At 50.4% G+C, this 22281-nt stretch overlaps 1 protein-coding gene across 1 annotated transcript in view; it reads left to right on the top strand.

Moving 5' to 3' along the window:
* HIP1 (huntingtin interacting protein 1) overlaps nt 1–20644 on the top strand; it is a 145714-nt gene extending 125070 nt beyond the window's left edge. The window contains exons 17-32 of the mRNA XM_021700347.2: nt 1301–1402; nt 1628–1771; nt 1909–2044; nt 3762–3848; nt 4043–4150; nt 4234–4367; nt 8651–8761; nt 9545–9603; nt 9959–10052; nt 11186–11286; nt 11551–11656; nt 12832–12955; nt 13389–13450; nt 15954–16062; nt 16794–16875; nt 17166–20644. Coding sequence (XP_021556022.2) covers nt 1301–1402; nt 1628–1771; nt 1909–2044; nt 3762–3848; nt 4043–4150; nt 4234–4367; nt 8651–8761; nt 9545–9603; nt 9959–10052; nt 11186–11286; nt 11551–11656; nt 12832–12955; nt 13389–13450; nt 15954–16062; nt 16794–16846 — 1530 coding nt within the window. The 3' untranslated portion in view covers nt 16847–16875; nt 17166–20644. The remainder of the gene's footprint in view (nt 1–1300; nt 1403–1627; nt 1772–1908; nt 2045–3761; nt 3849–4042; nt 4151–4233; nt 4368–8650; nt 8762–9544; nt 9604–9958; nt 10053–11185; nt 11287–11550; nt 11657–12831; nt 12956–13388; nt 13451–15953; nt 16063–16793; nt 16876–17165) is intronic.
* The last annotated feature ends 1637 nt before the right edge of the window (nt 20645–22281 follow it).

The raw sequence follows: 22281 nt of genomic DNA, 5'->3' as shown, positions 1-22281 counted from the left end.
CACCTGGAGATCAGAGAGAGACGTGAACATTTATGAGGACTTGTGGTCGGGAGAACACCCACGAGTTGGGGTGGGATTGGCAGGCAGGTCCCATTGCAGTAAGATGTGTCAGATAGAGAAAACTGAATGCCTTACACTTAACAGTCACGCTTCTCTGTGACTCAGAGTAGGAAATACGGTCTATTTAATGGAAGTAAAAGTGTCACAAAGCAATATTCATCCTTACTCTGTGGATGCATTTGGATTTTTTTTGCTCTGTTTATTTCATTTTTTTATTTTTTATTTTTTTAAAGATTTAATTTTACAGAGGTTGGGGGGAGGGGCAAGGGGAGGGAGAGTGTTAAGCAAACTCCGCGCTGAGCACGGAACCTGACGCAAGGCTCGATCTCACAACCCTGAGATCCCAACTTGAGCCGAAACCAAGAGTCGGATGCTCAACCAACTTGGCACCACCCAGGTGCCTCCATTTATTTCATTTTTTTTTAATGTTAGCTGTGAATTCTAATGGGTTGCAACCTGCTCTTTGAAAAGTAGCACTTATGAAAGAAATCAGGGGCGCCTGTGGGCTCAGTTGGTTGGGCGACTGCCTTTGGCTCAGGTCATGATCCTGGAGTCCCAGGATCGAGTCCCGCATCGGGCTCCCTGCTCGGCAGGGAGTCTGCTTCTCCCTCTGACCCTCCCCCCTCTCATGTGCTCTCTCATTCTCTCTCTCTCAAATAAATAAATAAAATCTTTAAAAAAAAAAAAAAAGAAAGAAATCAAAAAAAGAGAGTTGTTTCAAGATGATTAGATTCAGCATCATACCAGGTATTGGGATGTCTGAATTAAAGATCCAGTTCTGTATCAGTTATACTTCAATTTTAAAAAATAAAAAAACACTTTCTATCTATAAGAAAGAAGATTTAGTTCTACTATTATCAGTACTATAAGCTGAAGCATGATATTTAGGAAATGTCCCTAAAATTCTCCCTTCGGCTTTCCCTGCTTAACCAGAAGAAAACTTTCTGGAACACTCTGGACTATCACCTCCTCCCACCCACTTTTTGTTGGATGCATCCAATCTTGCATACAAGAGAGTACACAAATCTCCCATTGATAACTTGGGGACTTTTTTTTTTAAAGATTTTGTTTTTAAATAATTTCTACAGCCAACATGGGGCTAGAACTCGTGACCCCGAGATCAAGAGTTGCATGCTGACTGAGCCAGCCAGGTGCCCCAATAGCTTGGGGGTTTTTATATGTGTTTATCTCTTGCAACCACCACCCAGATCAGAGTGGTTCTGTTTTTCTTCTCTTTCAGACTCAAGAACAGACAGAAGTACTAGAGAGCTTGAAGCAAGAACTTGCCACCAGCAAACAGGAACTCCAGATTGTCCAAGGCAGCCTGGAAACTTCTGCCCAGGTGAGCATCACCTCCCTTCCGCATTTTTCCCTCTCTGGCTTTGGGACTGCTGTCACCCGGCATCCAGCCCCATGCAGCAGCTGACCAAGCTGGTCCCATCCGTGCTCAGTGTGTGCTTGGGGGAATGAAGGTGGCGCCTCCTGTTCCCTGTGGCCTGCTGGTGGGTCTGGACTCCTGGGAAGTGGACCGTTTAATTCTCCCTCTTTAACCCGGCCAACGTTGCAGTCAGAGGCAAAGTGGGCCGGCCAGATCGCCGAGCTTGAGAAGGAGCGGAGCAGCTTGGCACATGCCGTCGCTCGTCGGGAGGAAGAATTATCCACTCTTCAGGAACAGCTCGAACACACCCAGCGGGAACTGTCCAGCGCAAAGGCAAGTAACGGATGCCCACCTCATTAGCAGTAGCTTGAGTTAAGATGCCAGGACTCCCCACTGTGTCAAGGTGGATGCTGCTCGAAGGCTCCTGATGGGGTCTGTGTCCGATCCTCACCTCCCTGGACCATTTCTAGGAATCAGCGTGCCAGGTCGCCAAAGACCAACGGAAAATGCTGCTGGCAGAGTCCAGGAAGGCCGCAGAGCAGGTGGTCCAGGAGGCCCTGCGGCAGCTCGAGGAGCCCACTCTGATCAGCTGTGCCGGCTCTGCAGGTACCCTCCCCCCTTGCCTGCCCGCACGTGCAAATTCAGTGGTCAGGGGTGACGTTGAATCCCGCGTGACCTGAGCTCACGGGTCCTCCGCCTGCTGCAAGTCAGAGTCACCTGGCGATGCCCAGGCCCCACCCTAAGATCAGTTCAGCCAGAAGCTCTGCGGCCCAGGGCCTCAGGTGGTAGAACTTTCTAAAGCCCCCAGGTGTGATACCTCTGCTCGAGTCCAAGCACCAGGGGGAGGAGGAGCAGACGCCCCAATGTGTCTCTGGACAGAAGAACATGGCCTGAATGAAGAGAAGGTTGCTTGGGAGCTTCAGGCCCACACGGGGGGCAGGAACATTGAGAATACCCGTGTGGTCCCAGGCATGAACAAGGCCCACTCTGCATGTTCCAGAGTCCTAAGGGCATGCGGGTGGGGCAGTGGTCGGAGCCAGAGAAGCCCTGTGGATGAGAGGAGGGGCCTCAGGGCAGAGCATCCAGGCCCAGGGCACTGGTGAAGTCCTGGGTGTAGCTACCAGAGGGCCCACTGAGGACAAGGCAGATGGCAGGAAACAACCGAGAGCTGACTTTGATTATCAAATAGTAATGTCTACGGGGCGCCTGGGTGGCTCAATCGGTTGAGCGTCTGACTCTTGATTTCGGCTCAGGTCATGATCTCAGAGTCCTGAGATCGAACCCCATGTCAGGCTCCGTGCTCAGCGTGGAGTCTGCTTGAGAGTTTCTCTCTCTCCACTTCCTCTGCCCCTCCCCCTGCTTGCACACGTGCACACTCTCTCCCTAAAATAATCTTTGGGGGAAAAAAAAAAATGTCTCCATTTGGTGACATCTGCGGCAAAGGCTGTTCTATCTTACTCAGCAGGGAACCCATCTGTAAGGAGGAAGGAGCACATTGAGTTCCCAGTTTACTGAGGGAATGCCAGAGAGTGGGGCAGCCATGGGCGGATTCTGAGGAGAGACTTTATGAGCTGGGCTTTGAAGGAAGAGGACAGACAGGAGCCACTGGAGGGGAAAAAGCGGGGGGTAAAATAACACAAACAGCTGACATTACGGAGTGCGCACCATGTGCCAACCGCCGTTCTAAGTGCTCCACATGCCTCGGCCCAGTGAATCGTCACTGTGGTGCCATGAGGTGGTCCTGTTACTCTGTTTTCACTTGAGGAAGCAGGTGTGCATGGCCTGCAATCGTAGCCACTGGTGATGGAGCCAGGAGCCACACCTGTGCAGTGACATGAGGCCCCCATACTTTAACTCCCATGTGACAATCTTTGCGGACCTGTGCCCAGAGGCACAGAGTGGGAATGGCTGTTTTGTGTTGTGTGCACAGCATGAGCCCAGATTAGCCTGACGGAGCCAAGGGTCTGGGCTCAAGACTAATGAGAGTCCCAGGTCCTTGAAAGACGTAACAGCAAGGCCTGGATTTATTTGGGCAGGCAGTCCCGAGGAAGGGAGAGGCTCACTCTAGGCTGCTGATGTGGCTGCCCTGGCTCTTGGCTAAGGGACCAGATGGGCCCAGAAGCACAGCTTTTGAGGCTGCAGTGAGAGAGTCCTGTACGAGCGCAGTGAACCCTCTTTCCTCCGCCCTCCCATCTTAGGGCAGCTCCTGCAGGGCTGAGGCCACTCACGAGGTAGGCGCATCCGTCACGTGCCTTACCCTCACGGGGAGCAAGCGGGTCTGACAACTCCGCCTCTGACTTTGCCCTGTCTCCCTCCACCACAGATCACCTTCTCTCCAAGGTCAAGTCTGTTTCCAGCTGCCTTGAGCAACTGGAAAAAAGCTGGAGCCGCTACCTGGCCCACCCAGAAGGTAAGAAAGGCGCAGGATAGGGTCTGTCGCTTAGTGACGGCTGGACCGAGTTCAGAAATGCTTGCGTATGAAAGTAGCAATGGGTTCCTCTGCACCAAGAAAGGGGTGTATATAACTTGCAAAGCAGGGAAGGAAGAAGGGAGGTAAACCTACCCCTCAACAGCCCTGAGCAACCCCCTTTAAACTCCTGGCAGATATCAGTGGGCTCCTCCACTCGGTCACCCTCCTTGCCCACTTGACCAGTGATACCATGGCTTACGTGAGCACCACCTGCCTTCGAGCCCCGCCGGAACCTGCTGACTGTGAGTACCGGGGCTGGGGGCCTGGGCTGGAAAACAGGGAGAGCAGAGGGCCTTCAAAAGTCTTGGTTGTCCTGCATCTCCAGCGCTGACTGAGGCCTGCAAGCAGTTTGGCAAGGAAACCCTCCTCTACCTGGCTTTCCTGGAAGAGGAAGGAACGCGGGAGAATGACGGCACGGCCGTGAAGAGCTGCCTCAACAGGATCGCTGCCATTACCGAGGTAGGAGCCGTGTTACTACAGGGGAGGTTCTTGGGGGTGAGTGCCGGTGATCTGCCAGGGACTCAGTGATGTCCTCAGCCCGTTCTTTCTGCGCTTTCCATTTGACTCAAGAAAGCGAGAGTTGGCGCTGAGAAATCTGACCCCCTGAACGACCTTCCCGTTATATCTCATGTGTTGGCTGTGCATTGAGAACCTACTGTGTGTTCGTCACTGTGCTAAGCAGTATCAAAGAAGAATATGCATAGTTTCTCTGTTTTCCGGGATTTGTATCTGGTTGAACAGGTTAACACCTAACATGGCGATAACAGCATATTTATTGATTTAATAAAGATGCAGTGAGTACGTTGTACATAGTGGGGAACGTATTAGATGTACAGGGACAAATAAGACATGGTCCCTATGGGAAAGGAAAATAAGGAAATCACCCATTTCTCTACAGTGGGATGAGAGCGGTAATCAGCTCTATTTTAAGAGTTCAGTACAAGGCACTTACTTGATTCCAAAAATGGGTCATAATAGTAAGTCCAGGGTATGAAGAGATCAGGGCCGGAGTTCAGATTTTCGTCATCCCTCATCTGAACTCTTATAACAGCCTTCTGATTAGTTTTTCTGCCTCTTGGCCTCTTTTCCTCTAATCTCTTCCAAAAACAGAGATCTGATTGTGATTCCTCGTTTGATAACAAAAATCAAATTATGTAATATGATACCCAAGGACTGTCACAGTCTGGCCCTTATTCACCTTCCTGGGTCCCTCCCACCCACCACCTTCACCTTGCGGTGTTGGTGGCTAGCGCTGTGGTGTACCTGCCTACCTGTCTCTTTCCCCCATGATCCTTAAAGACAGAGCCTGTACCTTCTTCACGTCATCCCCTTGGTCCCTGGCGTATCTGGCAGGTGGCTAACACCCAGTGAATGTTTATTTAATGGAATATACATATGGAGAAAGCAAAGCAGATAAAAAGATCAGATGGGTAGGAAGGTTCATACTGGGGAGAAGTGGGCAACGAGGTAGGGAATTGTGAATGTCTGGATGAAGGAAGGCTATGGATAATGGTGAATTGCTGACCTTTCTTTCAATAGAATGACATGATCCCAGTGGTATTTTAGTGTTATTAAATTGCTGATGGCGGCCTAGGCAGCCTTACCACAGTCTGCCTTTTGCTGGAGATAGACCACCTTCTCCAGGGCCATGCAGAACTGCTTCTCAGTACACACATGTGTAGGACACCATTAGGTGAGGAAGTAGGAATCAAATTAATTTTTTTTAAAGATTTTATTTATTTGATAGAGAGAGACACAGCAAGAGAGGGAACACAAGCAGTGGGAGTGGGAGAAGGAGAAACTGGCTCTCCGCCGAGCAGGGAGCCTGATGCAGGTCTCGATCCCAGGACCCTGGGATCATGACCCGAGCTGAAGGCAGACTCTTTAACAACTGAGCCACCCAGGTGCCCCAAGAATCAAATTAATTTTATTTTATTTTATTTTTTTTAAAGATTTTATTTATTTGACAGAGAGATAGCAAGAGCAAGAACACAAGCAGGGGGAGTGGGAAAGGGAGAAGCAGGCTTCCCGCCGAGCAGGGAGCCTGATGCGGGGCTCGATCCCAGGACTCTGGGATCATGACCTGAGCCGAAGGCAGACGCTTAACGACTGAGCCACCCAGGCACCCCGAATCAAATTAATTTTAAAAAGCAAGGTGTGAGAGGAAGATCCTGGGCAGGTTTCCTTTCTGGCAGTAGGACTGACCAGATGTTTAGAACTCTTCCTAGGACAGGGCGTGGAATATGCTAAATAAAGTTTGGGGGGGGAAATGTTACTTGAATCTGAACTGGCGGAAAACTAAGGAAATTCTCAGAATCAGAAACCAAAAGGATGCAGGAGCCAGTGTTTGTTCATCTTTTGGCCTAGAGCTTGGATTTTAGTGGGCCACACATACAAGGGAGAGTAAGAAACAAAACCTAGGCCCAAGTAGGGTCAAAGTTCGGAATGCAGAGACTTCCTCCCCAAAACAGAACTCCAAAAGATCACACCCCGAGTGAATGGGGGAAAAGCCTACTCTACTGGAGAGATCTGGTCTCAACCTTGGTTGTAGCAGGGAAAAGGAGGCAGCACGGCCTCCTAGGGAATTTCTAACTACAAGCCATGTATCTGTGGCTTCAGGGTCCAAATCTACTACCTGTGTGGCCTGAAAAAAAACCCAAACAGAAAATTAAATCAGGTCATTAGGGGCCCAGGTACCTGGCAGAGGCAGATCCAAATGGTCTCTGAAGAGGTATACTTTGACTCTAAACCCCAAGGAACTTTCACAGATAAAGTCCCAAGGCCATACATTCATCATAAATGTGTCCGATATGTTAAAGAACTTTTTAAAGGATATTAAAAAGTGTGGCAAGGGAATAAGATACTTTCAAAAGTAACCAGATATATTTGAAAAACCACCACCAAACTTCTAGAAATGAAAAATATAATCATTGAAAGTCATAATTTAGCATAGAGATCCAACAGCAGGTTAAAACAAAGCTGAAGAAAGAATTAGTGAATTGGATGATAGAACTGAAGGAATTACCATAGAATGTGGCACAGATTTTAGAAGCTGGAGTGTAGAAGTTATATGTAGAATGTTTAATCAGGGTTCCAAGTGAAGATAATAGAAAAACTATGTCCTTTTTCCCTAAGTAACATTTTTAGTTCTGTGTGTTACAGACTTTCTTCTACACCGTGCTTTTTCCAGCATTCTGTATGTGAGGTTCATCTATGCAGATATGTTCATTTTCACTGCTCTGTAGCAGTCCGTCATGTGACTGTAGCTCAACTTATACATCTATTATGTATCTGTTTATATTTATTTACATATCTGTTATATAGCTATATATCTATTGTTGATGGATGTTTGGGTTCTTTCCAGTTTGGGGCTGTCACGAATGTGTATTTGGTCACTCTGGTACATATCTCCTGATTTAAGAGTTTCTCTAGGGTGTTTGCCTGGGGATAGAATTACCACATTATAGGACACACGGACTGCTGAGTGAACAAGCAAGTCATAGGAAAATGCATAGAGTAGGATTCCTTTTAAATAAAAATCAAACCAGGGGCTCCTGGGTGGCTCAGTGGGTCAATTAGCATCTGACTCTTGGTTTCAGCTCAGGTCATGATCTCAGGGTCATGAGTTCGAGCCCCAAGTCAGGTTCCGCACTCAGTGTGGAGTCTGCTTAAGACTCTCTATTAAATAAATAAAGTCTTTAAAGGAAATAAATAAAGATCAAAACATATGTACTTCACATTATACTGTTTAAGGATGCCTTCATAGGGAGTTTTTTAAAAAAAGTAAGCATTCTCCTGAATTCTGTGTTTATCTTGAGGTGGGAAGCAGGGAGGGTGGAGATGGAGTTAGGGCAGAATACAAAGGAGATTTCAAAGGTACTGATAACGTTCCTTAAGCTAGTCCTTAAGTTGGGTGGTAGATACGTGGGCCATTGTTCTTATTCTTTAAACCATTCATATCTGTTTTGTACTCTCATAGGTATAACACATAATATTTTCACAATTCACAGGCTTTGCCATCAGCCCCAAGTTCAAATCCCTGCTCTCTGCCATTCATTAGCAGTGTGACTGGGGTCAAGACATTTGACCTCTCGGAGCCTTGGCTTCCCATGTGTAGAACAGGACTAGTAACTGCCTCATATGATTGCTGTGGACGCAAGTCCAATAAGAGGCAGAGTGTCTGGTTGGAAGGCATCACCGATATTTGAAGATGTTTTTAAAATACCTCCCAACTGGCACCTGGGTGGCACAGTCGGTGGAGCGTCCGACTCTTGGTTTCGGCTCAGGTCGTGATCTCAGGGTCATGAGATCGAGCCCCACATCAGGCTCGTGCCCAGCCGTGGAGTCTGCTTGAGATTCTCTCTCCCTCTCCCGCTGCCCTTCCCACTTTTGCTCTTTGTCTCTTTGTCTTTGTTTCTCTCAAATAAATGAATCTTAAAATAAAATACCTCCCAAGCCACAAATACACTGTACCGTGCAACTGTGAGGTCAGGGTCCAAGCAGCTGCAACTGAATGGCATTGTGGGCTTAGGCAGGGATGGCTTTCTAGAAGGAGGGGGGTGGAGTGTGAAGTTCTGGGGTTCACGCAGTAGCGAGTTCCAGACGAGGCCTGCACAGGAGGCCCCTCTGTGGGTTCCAGAAGTGTGTTACATGGCAGGGCCCTTCTCCCTTGCTTTCTGCCACGGGAGAACAGAGAGGAGGAGGTCAAAGGGTCATTGCAGCCTTTGTGATGCTGTTCCCAGGAGCTCCTGCCCAGAGGCCTGGACATCAAACAGGAGGAGGTGGGGGACCTGGTGGACAAGGAGATGGCCGCCACGTCAGCTGCCATCAAAACTGCTACGGCCAGAATCGAGGTATGGAAGCATCTGGCACGTCTCCTAAAGCGAGGCTCTTGCAGCTTCCCCGTGGTGACATTGCCCACTGGATGTCTCTGACTTGTTCATGAAGGCTCCCGAGGCCCCTTATGAGCCCAACCAAAACCCAAACTCCACAGGATCCCTGAGGATAGAAAATGAGTAGCCCCTCACCTACTTTGGTGTCGGTTCATCCTGCGTCATACTTCCAGGCTGACCACTTGCTAGTCGTGTCCCTTGGAATAGGTCGTTCCACGAACCTCACTAAGGTCCCGTTTCTGCATGATGGGGCAGTGGTAGTAGTACTTGCCTCGGAGGGGTGTTGTAAGAGTTAAAGGAGATAATGCACATTTTTCTCAGTGGCAGGCACCCGTGAAATCAGCAGACATGATTGTCCCAGGGAAAAGCTGAGTGGGCGGCATTGGAAAGGTCCCATAGCACTCCTTTGGTGGAAGACTCAGGCTGCCTGCCTTGGGGCGAGTACCTGCTGCTGGGACCTGGGATCTGCTGCCCCCCGTTGGCAGGGTGCCATAGCTCCCAGAATTCTGTGCACACGTCCGCCTGGGATGGACACTCACAGATGGTAGAGCCAGCCTGCTGGGGCTGCTTCCCACTGAAGAGATCAGAAGTCTGGATTCTTTTCCCGACTCACCAGGACGTGGATGGGCCCTTCTGGATTTGGGTTTCTCAGCTGCCACAGGATGTTGGACACAAGGTGTCTCGGGATGCCAGTGAGCGCTCAGTACCCACCATGTATTGAGAAACCCTGCTTCTTTTTAACAGGAGATGCTCAGCAAATCCCGAGCTGGAGACACAGGAGTCCAGTTGGAGGTGAACGAAAGGTCAGTCCGAGCCGTGTGGGGCCACCTCGAGGTGATCAGATGAGTCTCCCCTGCAGTGGATTATACTAATTAGAACAGTAGCAGTCATGGGCAACGGATGAGTCTGTGTAGTTGTCGACAATGGTGTTCTTGATGATAATATTGCCGTTGCATTTTAGGGGAAGAGAAACCCCGAGAATCATCACATAACTGTCCCCAGTCAAGTCTCCCTACTCACGTGCCTTTCCGTGAAGGTGTATTTCCTCCGCCTTTCCCATCCCAGATTTGCCTGTATTTAGGCCTGAAAAAGAGAACAGACTCCTTCATTGTTCTTGGTCTCTCTTCTGTGTCCCTAACTTTTTTTTTTTCCTCCTAGGATCCTTGGTTCCTGTACAAGCCTAATGCAAGCTATTCAGGTCCTGATCGTGGCCTCGAAGGATCTCCAGAGAGAGATAGTGGAGAGTGGCCGGGTAAGCATGGGTGAGGACCCCTGGACAGGTCATTCACAGACTCCCAGTTCACCGAGAGGCTATGCCTACTCAATACACTCATCCACGTTCAGCAAAATCCACGGGTGCTGCCATCTCGTCCTGGGTGTGCATCTGAGGGTGCAGCTGCTTCTCATGGCCTAGCGCAGATGCCCACGGGAAGAAGCTGGGGTGCTCCCAGGTCCCCAGAGGGCAGTCAGCCTCAGCCTCCAGCTGCAGGGTCATTAACCCAGGCAACATCGTTGGAACCTGCTCTGGAAACCCCGTGTGCATTACAAGCCTGGACCCTCAGAGGTGGAAGGGAGAGCTTTTGAAAACTGGGCAAATCAGAAGGGCCGGCCTGGTTGCTGACCTTTCCTAGTGAGTGCGGCCATGTCTCCTTCCCGCGGCAGAGTCTGCTGACAGTTATTCACAGACAGACTCTGCCCCAGTCTCTGGTCGACGTGCTCACTGGGCTTTCTCCCTCCTCTGCTTGGGTGTTTCCTTCTCACACCCTGTGTGTAGCTGTAGCTCAGGGGACAGAGGCCCAGGGAGGGATTCCGGACCTGAACACTATCCTTCAAAGAAGGCAGCCATATCTGCTTTAGTGGTGGTGCTTTTTATCAGTCCAAGAGGGGATGTTTTCTATCCCCAAAATAGAGAGAGGGACCGAGCAAGGAGCACCTGTGGCTTCCAAGACTATCAGATACTTCCAAAGCATGAAGGCATTTTAAAATTCCAAGGAGAAATAATTTGCTTCAATTATTCACTGAGTACTCTTCTCTTTTGGCAAATCGTGGCGAGCGGTTAGACTCCTCTCGGATCACGTTGTTCCTGTGTGCACGTGAATAGATAGAGATTCTTATATATACCACATGGAAATGTGATATAAGAGAAATGCTACGGGCTTTGGAGTCAGAAACGCCTAGGATTTACTTCCACTTATCTCCTGCATGAACCGGGGAAGAGTATCTTTGCTTTTCTGAGTCTTCGTTTGCTCATCTATAAAATGGGGTGATAATGCTTACGTCTTGGGGTTGGTGTGAGGTCCATATGGGAGTAATAGACATAAAAGCAACTGGGGCATAGGAGGCCCTCGAGAAAAAGCTAGTCGTTACTACCTTTCACTTCCTCAGGGCACAGCATCGCCTAAAGAGTTTTATGCCAAGAATTCCCGATGGACGGAAGGACTCATCTCGGCCTCCAAAGCCGTGGGCTGGGGAGCCACTGTCATGGTGTAAGTGTCTGTCACTCCCAGGGCTCCTCAGCCCCACCCCCAGTTCCATCGACCCATCCCAGACAGCAACCGAGGGCAAACAGTCTGCCCCTTGGAAATGAACTGTTGGTAGGGAAGTCAACGGGATTGAAAGTCGGAAAGGGAGCCTGGATCTCCTGGGGCTGCACAGGGATGGGCCGGGCCGGCTGTGCTCTCTGGAGGCAGGATCATAAGGGGTTGCAGCTGTCCGTGACATAATTTGTCTCGTCCCTTTCTGACTACCAGGGATGCAGCCGATCTGGTGGTGCAAGGCAGAGGGAAATTTGAGGAACTGATGGTGTGTTCACACGAAATCGCTGCTAGCACAGCCCAGCTTGTGGCTGCCTCTAAGGTAGGACCTGCACCAGACTCCCCAGGGCACTGTAAGGTCCGGCGAGGCTGGAGACTACTGGGACGGTGGAGCCTGCCCCAAGAACAGATGATTTATCCAGGGTCCAGGTAGATGAGGTCCCAAGTTAAAATTCTGCCTCTCAAGGGTCCCCTCCTCCCCTCCTCTGAGAGCCTTTCCTCCACCCAGCTCGCCACATGGGCTCTCCTCTCGGCTCTCAGTGCTTTTGTGACAAGTGGCCTTTGAGGGTCCCAGCCATGCCGACCTCTGATTAGCAATCCGGGCATTCAAGGAGCACTCAAATAAGGAATATGTCAGCGCCGTGAGCTGGTTCCCTGGCTCGGCTCTGAGGTTCCTGAAGTCTCCAAATTTGAACCATTGCCCCCAACTAATCGTAATACAAAGCTTGTTACCAAAATCTGTCTGTGAGTTTTATAGTACTCTGGGGAGCGTCCTTATCATCCTTATTTATTGTTGTCCCAAATTAGTGTCCGCAACTAGAACAGTTTATCACAAGAACTGATAAAGCTAGAGTCTGAGGCTACCAAGCAAATAAGCCAGGAGTAATTTTTCATATTAGAGATATGCCAGGAGTTGACCCTATAAGAGCATTTTTTAAAGATTTATTTAGGACGCCTGGGTGGCTCAGCCTTAGGTTAAGCGCCTGCCTTCGGCTCAGGTCATGATCCCAGGATCCTGGGATCGAGCCCCACATCGGGCTCCCTGCTCCGCGGGGAGCCTGCTTCTCCCTTTGCCTGCCACTCCCCCTGCTTGTGCTTTTGTGTGTGTCTCTCTCTCTCTGACAAATAAAATCTTTTAAAAAAAATTTTACGTATTTATTTGAGAGAGAGAAAGAGAGAGAGCGTGCACATGCCCAAGTGGGAAACGGGCAGAGGGACAGGGAGAGAGAGAATCTTCAGCAGACTCCCCACTGAGCACAGAGCCCGACATGGGGCTCGATCTCACGATCCTGAGATCATGACCTGAGCCAAAAGCAAGAGTCCGACACTCAACCGACTGAGCCACAACACACGCCCCTTATAGGAAGCAATTTGTAAGAAGTCGACTAGTGACCCCTAGTGATCCCGTATGTTTGTTGGCAACCATTGGACCAACTTCTTTGACTCTGTCCTTGCCGCCGTATGTTGTGTGAACCTACCTCTGCTTGGTCCTGGCAGGTGAAAGCTGATAAGGACAGCCCAAACCTGGCCCAGCTGCAGCAGGCCTCCCGGGGGGTGAACCAGGCCACCGCCACCGTTGTGACCTCCACCATCTCGGGCAAATCCCAGATTGAGGAGACAGGTAGCCGCCCCGAAGCACTGCTTTTCATATCCATCCTGTTCAGCTCGTCGCTATGTCCCCAGTTTCCCACAACTCTGTTTCCACATTCTCTCTTGTTCATCTTTCCTACGTGCGTGCTTACTTCCTCATAAGGGGGGGACACCACGTACACATGATGTTTCTGTCACCATAGCAACAGGCCTTAAGGTCGATTTTTCATGTAGCGATTGCTCTGGATTCAAAGACAGGACTCTTCTGGGCTGGGGGGTAGGGGCGCGCCCAATCCTCGTTACCCGGTCAGCGCACTTCCTCCCCGTCTATACATCAGTGACTTTCACATGTGTTTTGGGAACTAGCGAGCATTTCAGCAGAGTGCTGGTATCATACGGCCGCCTCTCAGGCGAGAGAGTCGGCCAGGGTGTCACCTGACAAGACCTTCCCTCCGCCCTTGCAGACAATATGGACTTCTCCAGCATGACACTGACCCAGATCAAACGCCAGGAGATGGATTCCCAGGTAGGATCCCCGCTTCCACGTCTGCTCCATCGGTTGCCAGTGACATCGATCCCAAGTATTATCCCCATGGAGAGAAGCCAGTAGGGGAGAGACTTGGGGAGGAAACACACACAGATGGACCCGGTAGCCCAGGCATGAATGTAAATGACACTGGAAGGGACAGTGGAGGTGGAGACAGACGATGGGTTAAGTTCAGAATCTTAACTGTGGCTCACTGGTCTCGGACTGCTGTTCCCCTCACCGTTACCATCAGGGATCTCCTAGCGGACATCAACTAGTATTTAATGTCTTACGATGGATGATTTTTTTTTTTAAGTCGAGTTGACACACAATGTTACATTACTTTCAGGCATACATGCAGTGGTTTGACAATTCTGTATATCACTCGGTGCTCGCCACGTTAAGTATAGTCACCGTCTGTCACCATGCAACGTCATAACAATACTGTTGACTATATTCCCTATGTTGTACTTTTCATCCCCATGATTCACTCATCTGGTAATGCACCTCTTCATCCCCTTCACCTGTTTCACCCATTCCTCCACCCCCTCCCCCTCTGGCCACCCCCAATTCTCTGTATTTATGAGTCTGTTTCTGTTTGGTTTTGGTTTTTGGCAATTTTTTGGAAAATTCTGATATGAATTCTTTGTGTATGACCTTGGTTTAAAAAAGAAAAATCGATTCACTGAGAACCCATCAAAGGCAATGCCATTTCTCCCAGTTCGTAAAGTTAAGGCATGTGGAGAAATAGGAATCAGTGGGATCCTGAAAAAAGATCTGACATCCTTGTTCTAGAATTGCTGGTCCCAGTCTTGGGGTAAAGTCCAGATTGAGAATGTGAAAGTCTCTGTGGGGGTCAGTTGGCACTTTTAGGAAAAATCACATCAGGTGCGAGTCCCTGCCATCTACACTGTCTTGCTTACTGGGCTCATCCAGTCCTGCTTGACTGCAGACTCCATCTATATGCTGATAAGTACCAGATTCTTCTCCCCGGCCTCGATCTTCTCCTTGAGCTCTGTGCTTGTCCAACTGCCTACTTGATCTCTCCACTTGATGCCAAATACGTCTCCAACCTAATGGGTCCAAACCAGGGCTCCCGATTTCCCTCCCACCCAGATCTGCCCCTCTTCTTGTTTTCTCCGCCTCAGTAACTGGAACCCCCACTCACCCTTCTACATCCAGTCCCCCAGCGGGTCCTGTCAACTCCAACTCTCCAAGCCTGAACCTTCCCCCTCTTTTCCATCTTCCTAACCCCGCCTGAGCTACCATCGTTTCTCTCCTGAACTACTGCAAAGGCAGCTTAACTGCAATGCATGAGAGGACTTGTTTCCAAGTGGTCCCATGGTGGGGCCGGGTGGTGGGGCAGTTGGGGGCAGAGAATAGGAAAGAACATTGCTGAGACAGGTCCAGCCCTGGGTTGACAGTTGGTGGAACTCGGTGAAAGGTCCATGATGGGGTTCGCCAGATCGTCTCCATCTTTCCGTATGGTTTTACATTTTGCACAATAAAGAATTTGAAAAGAAAAAAAAAAAAAGGAACAGCCTAACCACTCTCGCCCCACCCCATAGAGTTTGTTCAGGTTCTACAGATTTTTAAAAGCATAAATGACAGCACGTCACATCTCTGCTTGAAATCTTCGAGTGGCTTCCCTTTCACACTTAAGAGTTAATATCCAAACTCCTGCCCCCAGCCCTGGGGCCCTGGATGAAATGATCCTGGCTTGTTTCTCCATTCTCCTCTCGTGACCCTCTCCCCACTCATGCGTCGGCCACATGGGGCTCCTTTCTGTTCTTCCGATACCTCAAGCTCCCGCCTGCCTGAGTAGCATTTGCTGATCACCCTTAGCCTTTATCACGTGACCCTGTGTCATTTTCATTACGTTCTGATCTGTTCTTGTTCGTGAGTTTGTGTTTCCCCCCCTGCAAGGTAAGCAGGGACCTTGTCCGTCTGTGCACCACCACGTCTCCAGCACCTGCCGCAGAGCCCAGGGTACATGATGGGTGCTCAGCAAACATTTCTTGAATTAATAAAATAATAACTAGTATTAGTACTAGTAAAATAACTAGAATTAATGAGGAGTAGGGGTAACCAGGAACCAGCCGTTTTCTTGGTAGGATTGTGCTTTTTTCTGTATGATGATAACCCTAAGTTGTACCAGCCCCTCAGAGATAGAAGAATCATCTGAGCTGACTCTTGCCTGGATTTCCAGGAAAGCAGGATTGAAGCAGAAGGGGAACTGGATTGGAACACACCACCCATATAGGCTAGATATCAGAGTTGCTTTCAGGTAGAGATTTCAGAGAGCATGAGATGAGCCCTACACCCACTGGGGCTATAAAGCATCACCTCCAGGAGAGGGTCCCAGTGAGGAAACGGAAGAGCCACTGGGATAGACGGGTAAACAGGAGAGGATAGAGGAAATCAGCAGAGAAGGAGAGGGATTAAGTCAAAGTGAGACCATTGTCAGATCGCTGCTCAAAAGAAAATTCCACTCTTCCCACAGGTCAGGGTGCTGGAGCTGGAGAATGACCTGCAGAAGGAGCGTCAAAAACTGGGAGAGCTTCGAAAAAAGCACTACGAGCTCGCTGGTGTTGCCGAGGGCTGGGAAGAAGGTGGGCCTCTCTGAGGGCCAGCACGGGCACCGAGAGGGGAGGGTGCGTGGAGGGCCTTCCCCTCAGACGTGGCAGAATGAGGCGCCCTTCGGGTCACTGACTTCCCCCTCTCAACTCACAGAGCGTGTTTCAGTTGTAAATAATGTTCAAGCCCCAAAACTGGCATAATTTGGGGTGAATTGAAAGCTTTTGTTGTCACCTCTCAAGACCTAAATGTTGACCAGTGGGCTCGTCACTCCCTCGCAGCCATTCCCTTCCAGGCCCAGTTAGCCTGGCGTGCATAGAGTTGAGTAGTGAACGAATGGATGGTGGTCAGTGAAGAGCCTGCAGATGGGGCGAGGGGATTATAAGCCTCAGTGACTGACTAGTATCAGCAGTGGGCAGCAATGGCCGCATGAGAGAAAGGGTCAGGGGCTAGAAATGGGGTACAGTGAGGGGATGATGGTGGGCCCACCAGCCCAGAGAGGCGTTATCACCCAGAGTCTGCTGCTTTCCCGCGTGCCCAAAGCGGCCAACTTGATCATGACGAGGACTGCAAACTCTAATTGTCTTGACTGACTCTGGGAGCCAACCACAGATGGATACCAGTCATTCCTGGGCACGTAACTCAGGGAGTAGATGGTTATGAGCGTGAGGTATTGGAGAGCCCAACATGGTGGCCGTTTTTGTTGGTGAAATGAATGCGTGCACACGTGTAGTGCTAGGAAGCAAAAATTATCATTGTCTTTCAGGAACCGAAGCGTCTCCACCTGCACTGCATGAAGCGGACACCGGAAAAGAATAGAGCCACGTCGACACCCCACAAGTCCGAGTGTAAATCTTTTGGCCTGTCTGTGTGTGTGTTATTCGCCAGCCACGGCCTAAGCCCCAGGGGAGTCCCAGTGGCAGCCACACCACTCCCGTTGTCCAGTGCCAGGGACCCCAGTCACTGCCTTCCACAGAGGAGGGGGGGACCAGGGCCACCCCTCGCGGAGAGGACCTCCCTCCCCATCCTGCCTGCCATTAGACCCCCAGATGCTCGGCGGCCTTGTCCGAGGGGCTCGCTGTTTCCAAGAGCCCTGGTGAGGGGCCACCTCACGCCTTTTCTTCTGTTTTCTCCTCAGCCTTTTCTGTTTCACCATCTGCACCAACTCGTGAGCGTCAGAGGGCTGGCGGGGCTCCAAGCCAGGACGCCGTCCTAAATCTGTGCCAACTGAACAGCAGGAGCGTCCTGGCCGAGCATGCTGAGGCAACTCTCCCCTCTCTTGGCAGTTCCATGGATTTCCCACTGCTTCTTATGGTGGTTGGTTGGGTTTTTGTTTTTGTTTTTGTTTTTGTTTTCTTCTTTCAGTGTTCCCTCATAGAGCCAACTCTCCCAAAGGGAGCACCCCTGGAGCTCTGAGCCATCGGGGGCCCCTAACCACAGCAGTTAACAGCAATGGTGCTGCTCAGGCTTCTCCTTGGTGCTCCACACCAGCCTCCATGCTGAGTGTCCCGCTGAGCGAGTCTGGGGCAGCCGAGGCCACTCCCCAGAGGTGGGCACCGCTGCTCAGCCCCACTCTCCTCCAAAGGCAGAAGCAGAGCGAGTGCCTTTCCTTCCTAAAGCGACAGCCCAGCTGAAAGCTTCTGACCAGGGGTAAAGAATGCGGGAAAGAAGGGGTGCACACAACCCAGGTCTCAGGAGACCCCTTTCTTGGGAACTTCTGGTGCCCAGGCTGAAAAACCTTATCATGTGCTTGAGTGTGCTGGGAAGAGTAGCCACCTTCTTACCCCAGAATGAATTTTCCATGCCACCTCCCTTCAGGCCCAGGTGGGACCCTGAGAGGGAGCGCGTGAGGGCTTTTCCAACTCCTCTCTCCAACTGGCCGCCTGGGCATCCTCTTGAACCTGAAGAAGATAATTCCATGTTCTACCTAAGGGAAAGACCCAGAAGATCAGGCAGATTTGCTCCCGGCAGGAAAGAACCCTGTGCTTGGTTGGGTACCTTTAATATTTATTACTAACCTCTGTTCGGCGGCGGCGGCAGCCTCCAGAAAGACGCTTTGAGCAATCAGGATTTGAGGTGTGGTGATGGTGGGGCTGCATGGCTGCCCGAGGTCATGAGTCTTCAAGAATCAGACACCAGGCCAACATGCTTCCCAGTCTGTTACTGGCCTAGACCCCGAGGCAAGCAGGTTCCTCAGAGCACCTGGGTCAGGGAAACCAAGAAAGGGAGACCACTGGCTCTGAGCCTTCCAGCCACACGTCCCGGGCCCTTGCTGCCTGGACAGGATGAGGACAGAGGGCACATTAACGGCTTCCTAGGGGCGGGCAGCCTGACAGCACTTGTCCACCTCCAGACGGACAGACCCCAGCATTTAAGTGACCTTCCGATCTTGGACAAACGGTATCTTCCTTCCTTATCTGTAGCAACTCCTAGGTAGAAGCCAACAAGCACTTCCCAGGACCTGTCCCACAGGAGCATTGCTAAGTGTTGCTATGTGACAGGTGGCGAGGTCCCTGTTTGATCACTGTGAATCAACCGCCCTCCTTCCCCCCCCACCCTCCCCCTCCCTCTCTGTGCATTTTCTAAGTAGGGCACTCAAAAAACACTCTCCCATTAGCTCAGATTCCAAGACTCAGACAGGCGATCACGTTGGGCTAAAGAGGGGTCAGCCGCAGAAGATAAGCGGTCTTACGCTTAACACTTGTTTGTGCTCAGCGTTTTTCCATCCGGGGCTCAGAAGGAGTGGTGCGTGGCGCCCCTGGCCCAGTTGTGCCAATTAAGCCAATCGGTGTGGTCTCAGAGTGGGTCAGCATTTCCACAGCGGACTAGTCCTCACTTCCAGAATCTCGGCCGAACTGTTGTGCTCTGAATTACCAGTGGTGAGAAAAATCTGGTATATTGGACCACGCTGGGATTCTCTGAATAACGTTCCCTCTAAAAAGAAGCCACAGTAATTTTTAAAATCTTTGCGGACTTCGCCTGAGTAATAAAACCGTGAAGAAAGAGATTAAACAGGAACACAAGCTAATCCCGTGTCACACAAGAAGTATCCGTCGGGGGTAGCGTAATATTTGTCCTCGCTTGCCTTAGGAGCTGGCCCATCCTCTAGCCAAAATCAAATTGTCCTACCTTGGCTTTTCTCAAGTAAGGGTGTTTATACTTGGTGTGAAATACTTGATTCAAACAGGAATGACATCCTAAGGCTAAAAATGAACCTCATAGCCTTTTAAAGTAGTCACTGAGCATCCTGAGTGACTGAAGTCCCATGGGCCAGTGTAATTGGGTCACAGCAAGGCAGAACAACAAAAGATGGCTTAGGACTGATGAGAGGTTGAAAGACAGCCGTATCCCTTATTTAATTTTCTATACAGTTGCTCTAATATCTCTAGAGTAAGGGGGTATGTGTACATAATAAGGAAAAAAAAAGGTAGAAAAGACCTGCCTTTTGTGGGGTTCTTTTATATCTGAGTCAGGAGTTTAAATTAGACTGTAATTTAGATTGTTGCCTAGTTCTGCCGCTGACAGCAAGATCCCTAGGGTCCCACCTGAATCTAAGTCCCTAATCCAGTGGCTGGAAGAACCAAACATTGCCCAGAATGTCCTTAACGTTGGAAGTGTTTGAGCTGCCAAGTCAACACCAGGGTTAACCAGGTACCACGGGGGTCACAATGCATGTCGTTCATCCTCAGATTGGCTTGCTTCGGCCTCTCGCCGAAGAGGAGCTGGTCCTGAGCTTGCACCTGGGAAATGCTCACTTCTTGGCCAGCTCCTTAGTCTGGAGGGGTCTCCCGGCTCCACTTACCCTGGTCTTTAGCCACCGGTCAAGTTCTTGCTACCTTCTACCACCTTTGCAAGTGTCTGGAAATCCTTCCTGCCAATGAAAGCCTTCGATCCTGGCATTGGCCTTTCAACCAGACCGGCTCTGGCCTGTCTCCGCCGTCCTCGGTCCCCCGGAGACCACGCTGTCTGTAGCCTAGACAGCCACCCCTGCGGGCCCACCAGCCTTCACCGCAGATGCCCCTCCGTCTCCCAGGGTCAGGCCAAATGCAGGATCAGCAACCCAAAGTGGTGGCACAGCCTCTCGCCCCCAGGAGCCAAAGCAATGGGAAATCATGGGTTAGATGCCATTGGGTCCGATTCTGAGAGTAGATCATTTCCAGACATGTCTTTCAGGTGACCCTCAACTACCTCAGTTTGAAGGCCCTAAATGAAGCTGATTACTACTCCTAGGGACAAACCGAGGGGGTTCCGATAAATCTTGCTGATAACTTATAACAAACTCTCACATTTAGGTTCGCAGGGATAGGTTGGGTTTGTTTTTCTTCTGTTCTGTTTTTAACCTTCCCCCCCCACCCAGTTTTCCATTAGAATAGTTCTTAGAAATGGATTTCATTTTTCACCGAGTGCCTACCTTCCCAGGGCAGGTAGCGACAGGCTCTTATTCCCTTCCAACAATACTTTTATTATGGTATTAAGACCTTTCTTTGTATAATACATTGCATCTGTGTTTTCAGTTTTTCAAATAAATATTTCAACCTGGCAATGGAGAACGGTGGTGCTAACTGACCATCCAACGTAGTTTTGGGGTCAGGGTTCCAGTGAAAAGCCTACACTTCTCTCCTGGGGTTCACCGAATCCCACCTAATCTCTGCACTTCTGGGAGGAGATCTTAAAGATAGGAATACTTGTGAGGAATACAGCTGCTGGGGCGCCTGGGTGGCTCAGTTGGTTAAGTGACTGCCTTCAGCTCAGGTCATGATCCCAGAGTCCCGGGATCGATTCCCACATCAGGCTCCCTGCTCAGGGCCAGTCTGCTTCTCCCTTTGACCCTGCCCCCTCTTGTGCTTACTCGTGCTCTCTCTCTCTCTCTCAAATAAATAAAATCTTTAAAAAAAAAAAAAAAAAAGGAATACAGCTGCTATAGAGAACCTGGTTTGCACTCCTCAGTCACATTCCGTCCCCTGTGCCCTCTCCTGTCCTTGGGAATGATCGAACAGAACATGCCAGAATGGTCAGTATTGTCATTTACCTTGACGCCCAGGTCTGTGCATAAAATCTGGCGTCTCGGGCTATGGATACAACTTTCTCCACCATCGAGATGCAAAAGGAACCTGTCACCTTAAAACTGGATGGGACAACTGCTGCTCAGGGACAGAAGATGCCAGTCATAAGGGGATTCAGAACAAGCCAGTCCCAGCTACCACAGGATCTGCAGGGGGAGCTGATGAACAGCCGGGGCTGGTTGCACGGAAACTTCACCAGCGGCATTATTTGCAACCTCGCACTGCTGGTGCGTGAAGCCAAGGGGACATCTGAGGGAGGGAGGTGGGTGGGGAAGGCCCAAGGATGATAAGTGGGAGAATTACCCAAATGATTCATCAAGTAAGGAGAGGACTGCCCAGTGGGAAGATGATCTGGATAAACACAGAAATGGGGAATCCTTGCCTACAGCTGGGGTTTTCTGCTCCCTGCAGCAGAATGCAAGGGTGAGCCTTTTGCATCTGAAGAACCACTGATGAGACAATGGACAGACCTTGGTCACAGCTCTCTCTTTTTTTAAGATTTTATTTGAGAGAGACAGCACAAGCAGGGGGAAGAGCAGAGGCAGAGGAAGCAGACTCCTGGCTGAGCAGGGAGCTGGATGCAGGGCTTGAACCCAGGACCCTGAGACTGTAACCTGAGCTGAAGTCAAACGCTTAACCGACTAAGCCCCCCAGGCACCCTGGTCACAGGTCTCTTACAGATCACTCCAGGGCTCAAGTGTGAAGCCGAGGGGTCCAGAAAGCCAGGCAGAGGACTGCCTTGAGCTTTGAAGTGCTTTCCAGGACCCGGGTCTGGCCTGGGGTAGCTGTGCCACCCGGCAGGGCGACTCTCCCAGGTGTACCCCAGCCCTCAACTCTCCCACCTGCACATGGCCTTGACCAGATGCCCCAGAGGCTCTGGTACTCACACCCGAGAGGTCTTCCCAGCATCCTGTGACCAGGCCCCAGTTCTAGAAGGCAGCTTGGTTGGCTGGTCACTGGCCAGCAGAGCATTGTAAGGATTCGTGAGATTAGGCTACTAGAATGATACGCATTGAGGGGCGGGAGTTAGGGTTTATACAGATGGACCAAATTTGCTTGGGGCGTAGGGGTGGCCCTGCCAAGGTAAAAAGGAACAAAGGCTTGGAATGGCCAAGGGGGAGGACAGCATAGCAGAAATCTAAGCTGAGGGCACAGAGCTGAGGCGTGTTCTGTACTGTTGTCTCAAGTGAG

This window comes from Neomonachus schauinslandi, chromosome 5 (genome assembly GCF_002201575.2).
Source record: "Neomonachus schauinslandi chromosome 5, ASM220157v2, whole genome shotgun sequence".
In the NCBI taxonomy this organism is placed as follows: Eukaryota; Metazoa; Chordata; class Mammalia; order Carnivora; family Phocidae; genus Neomonachus; species Neomonachus schauinslandi.
Note: the sequence above shows the minus strand (reverse complement) of the source record. Positions and strands in the feature narration are given on the sequence as shown.